The sequence below is a fragment of the Callospermophilus lateralis genome, chromosome 5, assembly GCF_048772815.1.
Source record: "Callospermophilus lateralis isolate mCalLat2 chromosome 5, mCalLat2.hap1, whole genome shotgun sequence".
Classification (NCBI taxonomy): Eukaryota; Metazoa; Chordata; class Mammalia; order Rodentia; family Sciuridae; genus Callospermophilus; species Callospermophilus lateralis.
The window spans coordinates 8,224,294-8,231,502 of record NC_135309.1 but is presented as its reverse complement, the minus strand read 5'-3'; the positions used below and the strand labels follow the sequence as shown (position 1 = coordinate 8,231,502).

At 45.2% G+C, this 7,209-nt stretch overlaps 1 protein-coding gene and 1 pseudogene across 1 annotated transcript; both read left to right on the top strand.

Moving 5' to 3' along the window:
- Positions 1-963, top strand: LOC143398924 (olfactory receptor 2T29-like). The gene has a single exon (XM_076855633.1). The coding sequence runs from the start codon at positions 1-3 to the stop codon at positions 961-963; it is 963 nt and encodes a 320-aa protein (XP_076711748.1).
- Positions 964-6,347: 5,384 nt separating this feature from the next.
- On the top strand, positions 6,348-6,953 carry LOC143398923 (olfactory receptor 2T5-like; annotated as a pseudogene).
- Positions 6,954-7,209: the final 256 nt, after the last annotated feature.

Here is a 7,209-nt window from a genome sequence, read left to right as displayed (position 1 = left end):
ATGGACATCACCACCTGGATGACCAACCACACAGGGTGGGCAGATTTCATTCTGGTGGGACTCTTCAGGCAATCTCAACACCCAGCTCTGCTTTGTATTGTCATTTTTCTGGTTTTCCTGATGGCCTTGTCTGGAAATGCTGTCCTGATCATCCTGATACACTCCAGTGCCAAACTCCACACCCCCATGTACTTCTTCATCAGCCAGCTGTCCCTCATGGACATGATGTACATCTCTATCACTGTGCCCAAGATGCTCCTGGACCAGGTGCTGGGTGTAAGTACCATCTCAGTCCCTGAATGTGGGATACAGATGTCCCTCTACTTGACACTAGTAGGTTCTGAGTTTTTCCTTCTGGCAGCCATGGCCTATGACCGCTACATGGCCATCTGCCATCCACTTCGCTATCCAGTCCTCATTAACCATAGAGTGTGTCTCCTCCTGGCATCTGGCTGCTGGTTCCTAGGATCAGTGGATGGCTTCATGCTCACTCCTGTCACCATGACCTTCCCATTCTGCAGATCCCGGGAAATCCAGCACTTCTTCTGTGAAGTCCCTGCTGTGATGAAGCTCTCCTGCTCAGACACCTCACTCTATGAGACACTCATGTACCTGTGCTGTGTCCTCATGCTCCTCATCCCTGTGACAGTCATTTCAGGATCCTATTCCTGCATCCTCCTCACCATCCACAGAATGAACTCAGCAGAGGGCAGGAGGAAGGCCCTGGCCACCTGCTCCTCACACATGATGGTGGTCACACTCTTCTATGGCGCTGCCGTCTACACCTACATGCTCCCCAGCTCCTACCACACCCCTCAGAAGGACATGGTGGTTTCTGTGTTTTACACCATTCTCACCCCTGTGCTGAACCCCTTAATCTACAGTTTCAGGAACAAGGATGTCACTGGGGCTCTGAGGAAAATGTTGAGTGTGGGACCTGTCTTTCAGGAAACAGTAAAGTAGGGGATTTGAGTTCCATGGTTTCTCCTTCTCTCCACATCAGATGATGAAGATCTCCTGGGTTCCTACTGCACAGTGCTGTACCCCTTTGCTCCTCTCAGGGGCGAGCCTCCCCAGTCCACTGCTTGTGCATTCAGAGTCCTCATGCAGCTCCCCGGATCCACCTTATATACCTAAGTTGACAAGGACTTTCTCCTTCTAGGGGAAAATATTCATATCATTACAAAATACATAGTGGATATTTAGATAAAGTGGCCATGAGGTGATTGATAGGTGGACAGAGGCAAGGGATGGTGAAGAATATGTAGCCAATTAATGGGTACACAGTAAACCATAGATGAGTCGAAGTTTAGGGTTCATGGGAGTTAGTTGTACTATTCTTGTTCATGCTAATACTCTGCAAGTTTCAAATCACATATAAGAGTTAAATAACAGGCTTTCCTTCCTTTTGTAAAAAGGACATTTCTGCTTGTGGCAGTGTGACATAGTATCTAGGATAACATGCTCATATCATTGTGTCTAATTTTACTTAGTGCAGTTCCTTCCTTGAGGAACATTCTCAAGATTCAACCATGAAGGTATCCAGTGGTTGTTGCTCTCTGAAATCTTTAGGATCCTGTTATGTGAAAAAGATTCAAGACCACATGGATGACCATGGGGGAAATGCCAATTCTGGGTGGAAGGAGAGTTTCATGCAGGCTCCCTACCAGAGATGCATCTGAGGTAGTACTTGAAACATTAAGAGATGTGGTTTGGATGTGATATGTTCACCAGAGCTCCTGTACCAATTCAGGGATATTCAGGAGGAAAATGACTAGATTATGGAACTATAACTTAATCATTCCATCTTTTTAAATGGACTTTCTGGGAGTTAAGTGTAGGCAAGTGGGGTTTGTCTGGATTAGATTGGTCACTGCATGTAAGCCCTGGAAGTGTGCTTCTTCTCTTTGGTTGAAATAACAGACATTTGTAGAAGAGAGATTTCATCCTCTTAGCCAAAGAAAAAGGTTGTCCCCTCCAAGAAAATGGCATTAAAAACTTACTACAAAGTTTACACATAAAATCTTGCTTAGGATTACATTCAAATTCAAATTCAAAAAACAATAGGGAGGGCCATCAAATTTCCCAGTAGACTCCATACTGCTTAGAATCTCTGAGTGGCCCTAGCTAGTAAAGACTCTTTTCTGCATTGTAATCCTCTTGCTCACCTTGGTTATCCTTCCCAACTTCAACATTGTCCTGCTATCCTGTGTGGACCCCCATTTCCACAACCCCATGTACTTCTTAGTAATTTTTCTTCTTAGATCCGGACTTACACTTGACCCCATGCCCCAGATGCTGTTCCACCAGCAGAGTGCACCCCAAATAAATTATTGCTGTCTCAGAAGTAAATGTACTAAAAATAATAAAAAATAAAAAATAACTCAACCTCATTTCTTAGAAATTTGAAGGAGGATATTTTAGAAGACATCAAAACATACTAAGATTTTCCCAGCACACACACACTGAAAGGAATCATTAAATTTGTCAAATTAAACATAATGCTTCAGGAAATTCTGATGAAACTAATATAACAATAACCAATGAAATTAAGTGTTGTAGCCCATTATATTGAGTTACTACTTTGAATACATTAGTATATCACTGTATATTTATGAAGAAAAGATTTCACTAAAAAAATGTGCAAAGAACATAGTCATTCCATAAAGTGGTCGTTACATGGAGAAGCATGAAAAATCATATAGATATATTAGTAAGCAAGAAATGCAAGTCAAATATGACTCTAATAAATTTACTAAGGTGGAAAAATACCATACTCCAGGCTGGTTTAGGCAGAGCTGGATGTTGTAGCATGATTTGGTAGTTAACAGAAAGCAACTTATTGCTATATATCAAAATGTTTGGATGACTATTCCCTGTATGGAATTACTTTACAAAACAAACTAACTGAGAGAGTGATTACTGTATAAGCATTTTTATTTCAGCTCTGTTTATAATTGATGTTTTTTAGCATAGAACAACCGTGCACCTTTAGAAAGGGACTGTATTTCTGTTTAAATCACCTGATACATAGTAACCACATTAAATCATTTTTAATAAAAGGCAACACCACAAATTCCAAGCTGAAGAGACTTCATGCAAAGAGTTGGCTGCAAAGTGGCCATGACCCAAGTGAGGCTGGTGGAGCAGAAGGGAGCCTGTCAGCTAAGGACCCCATTCCTCCCTCTGCATCTGCTGTGCACTCTCTACTGAGTGTGGAGACTGTAGCCCAGTCATAGGCAGGATGCCATAGCGACCCAGGTACCCATGTCCTGCAGTGCTGCTGGAACTCAAAATGCCTTTGGATGCTGGAGCCTGGAGCCAACAGGGTCCCTGTTGTGCCCAGATGCTTCAGCTGCCACGGATCATCTCCAGCAGGGAGAAAAGTCCCAGTTTCTTAGTTTCTCCCACACTCAAGGGGACCCCAGGGCTGCATCCCACAGAGTTACAGGAAGCCAGGGGGACAAGGAGGCAGGATAAGCCATCTACAGGCTGAAGCCCTGCAGGTCACAGGTAGGTACAGCTCAGGAGGCAGCCTGGCCAACAGTGTGTGTGTGTGGACCCAGGCTGTCACAAGACCTGCATGGTAGGGTAAATAATAAGCATTGTTTCAGACATAGATTTAAAAAAAATTGAGAAGAATTTCACTGCAAATTTTGAGAGGGACCTGTTAAAAAACAGATGTTGAAGGATCTTGCTTCTGTCTTCCCCTATTTCATTGTAGCTGCTACAACAAGTGTACACTGAACAGATATTTGAAGCACTTGTAGTTTGTAGGCAGGATAGGATTTATTTCATTTTACTGCATGCTAGTTATTGAACTCAGGGCTTCATGCATGCTCAGCAGGAGCCATAATCCCTGAGCTATACCTCCACTCTTAACATTTAAAGCATGATTTTTACCTGGGTAAATATATTACAATAAACATTTAAATTTTCAATGAAACAGTTTGTGCTTTGAGACTTCTCAATAATTTGCATATCAGTAGTTGAAATAAAAACAAATACTTTAAAATTAAATTCTAAATTATAATGACCTAGATGGCCAGTGAATGACAGGAAACAAGGAGCACAAGCAGGGACATAAGAGAGTGAGGTGGACCTGTGAGGAGGACTCCTTCCAGGCTTCCAGGACACTGAGGAGGTGATGCTTTTCTTACACAACACACACGCACGCACACGCACGTGCACACACACACACACACACACACACACACACACACAGGGTATGTTTGATAAACCAATCCAGACTAAATCCTCCTACATGTCACTTGTCAGGCGTTGTAGACAGGGTGAGAGTGGAGAGGACTGTTAACATTGGTGAAGCCTGGAGTTGAACAAAGAGGGAGACAGGACAGGATGAGGATGACCCAGAGCTGTGCCCCAGAGAGCTCTGCTGCTTCCTTGGCTCTAACTGCAGTGTCCTCCAGGTCCCAGAGGATCTGTGAACAGACATGTCTCATCCAGTCCCCTGTTAGCATCCTAAACCAGGGGTGACGCCACCCTTCTCTTCCTGGTGACTTAGCCAGGCCACACTCCCTGGCCATCTGGGTGAGGCACAGCGTCCTCTGAGGTGAGTACAGCCAGGCAGGTGGCCCTGGAGCTCAGGGCCATGGCTGAGCAGGGCTTGCTGTTCTGCTGTTGAGGTGGTCTCTTAGGTCCTCACGGCATTTCCTCATCTTTCTCTATCACCTGTTTTTCAGGAAAAAAATAAAAATAAAATGTTTTCTTCTTAAAACTTTCATATACATTTATTTACTGTAACATCTTAAATTTTGAGTTTTTATTCCTAATTATTTATGGACATATAATGTTATATATTCCTTCTTATGCTTCAGATGGTGGTAGGAAGCTACACTAGTCGTCCTGAGACTGCAACTTTGCAGAGGGAGAAGGGCTATCCTTGCTTCACATGGAGGTGACTCCTGAGATTGCAGCAATGCTGGAAGCAAGTATCCTGAGCATGTTCATGTTTCTCTAAGCACATAGATGGTGAGTGGACCAGATCCAAGCTGTCCATGACAGAGGAGGACACTGTTTTCCAAGGACACTGAGCAGTGAGGTGCTCTGCTGTACCCAGGGGCAGGATACAAACCCTCACTTGGGTCACTTTTGTGATGTTAGGCAGAGGCCTGAGACCCTGGATTGTCAGTCTGTACTAGGAAGAACAAGATGTGAGGACCTCAGAGGCTCTGGGGAAGGTGAAGACAGTGATCCCTGGATGCTTTTGGTTTCTAGGGATGGCTGAGTATTTCTCTACCAGCACTGTTACCAGTTCCCTACTGAAGCATGCACCAGCTGTTCCTATGAAACTCCAGCAACTGCCTAGAGAAGAGTGAGAGAGAGCACGCCAGGCCCTGTTTGTGGAGCAGACCATGTTCCCTGATCCTCTGGTGTCTTGGGGTCACTATGTGTTGCTCCAGGACAGTGGCAGAGATTCCCCCAGGAGCCTCCCTCCTCTCGTGGCCTCCTCTCTCCCTCCATTCTCTCATCAAGTGCTGTCCACTTCTCCCACTAGCTGGTGGACTCTGGTCTTGCTCCACTTTGTCCACAGAGGTAGACAGGGCAGCCATTGTGATTCCTGTTCATTCTGCATAGATCTTGCCCTTCATCTATCAGCAGAGTAGGATAAGATGGAGAGGAAATCTGTCTATTCATCCACCTATCATCTCTGTGTCATCTAAATATCTTCTACCTTGTACCCACCCACTGACCCACCAATCCTTCCCCTTTCTATGCACCTCTCCTGTCTTCTGCCCTGGGTCTCAGTCATGCTGGACACTGAGCTACAGCGTTAGGAGCACTGTGTTCTCTGCTTCAGCCCTTCCCAGCAAAGGCTGTCAAGAGTGAAGTGCCACAGCTGGTTTTAGGGACTGTTACCAGGGTTCAAACAAAAACTTTAATTTCTTAAAAGAACACCTCTGCGTTATAGCTCATGCTAGTCTTTCTAAGGAGAGATGATAGAACCTTCCTGTAGATAGTGCATCAAATTTAACAGTTAATCTGTCAGAACCAGAGAGCTGGAAATGTTTACTGTCTTTGAGAGAAAATGGGAAAGAAGTCATTATTGATTTCCTTAAGAAAGGCCAGGTGTGTTTTCTGTTCACCCATATTCCTAACTTATTTTATCACTATTTAAAAACCCCACCTCATCTCATTTAACTGGTGTTTTTCTTGCATAGACGGACAGTGACCTCTGAAGTTCAGTGATGTCCCTCTCCATCACTGTGACCAAGGTGCTCCTGGACCAGGTGCTGGGTGTAAGTACCATCTCAGTCCCTGAATGTGGGATGCAGATGTTCCTCTGTGTGACACTCGCAGGTTCTAATTTTTTCTTTTTAGGTGCCATGGCCTATGACTAAGGCATAGCCATCTGCCATCCTCTCCGTTACCCTATGCTCATGAACCACAGGGTGTGTCTCCTCCTGGCATCTGACTACTGGTTCCTGGGATCAGTGGATGGCTTCATGCTCACTCCTGTCACCATGACCTTCCCATTCTGCAGATCCCGGGAGATCCAGCACTTCTTCTGTGAAGTCCCTGCTGTGATGAAGCTCTCCTGCTCAGACACCTCGCTCTATGAGACGCTCATGTACCTGTGCTGTGTCCTCATGCTCCTCATCCCTGTGACAGTCATTTCAGGATCCTATTCCTGCATCCTCCTCACCATCCACAGAATGAACTCAGCAGAGGGCAGGAGGAAGGCCCTGGCCACCTGCTCCTCACACATGATGGTGGTCACACTCTTCTATGGCGCTGCCGTCTACACCTACATGCTCCCCAGCTCCTACCACACCCCTCAGAAGGACATGGTGGTGTCTGTGTTTTACACCATACTCACCCCTGTGCTGTACAGTTTCAGGAACAAGGATGTTCTGGGGCTCTGAGGAAAATGTTGAATGTGGGACCTGTCTTTCAGGAAATAGTAAAGTAGGGGATTTGAGTTCCATGGTTTCTCCTTCTCTTCACGTCAGATGATGAAGATCTCCTGGTGCCGTCTCCTGGGCTCCTACTCCACAGTGCTACACCCCTTTGCTCCTCTCAGGGGTGAGTCTCTTCTGTCTACTGCTTGTGCATTCAGGGTCCTCATGCAGCTCCCCTGGATCCACCTTATATACCTAAGTTGACAAGGACTTTCTCCTTCTAGGGGAAAATATTCATAGCATTACAAAATACATAGTGGATATTTAGAGGAAATGGTCACAAGGT

Excerpts from the sequence above, each read along its gene's own strand:
- LOC143398924 (XM_076855633.1), top strand. The coding sequence starts at position 1 with ATGGACATCACCACCTGGATGACCAACCACACAGGGTGGGCAGATTTC.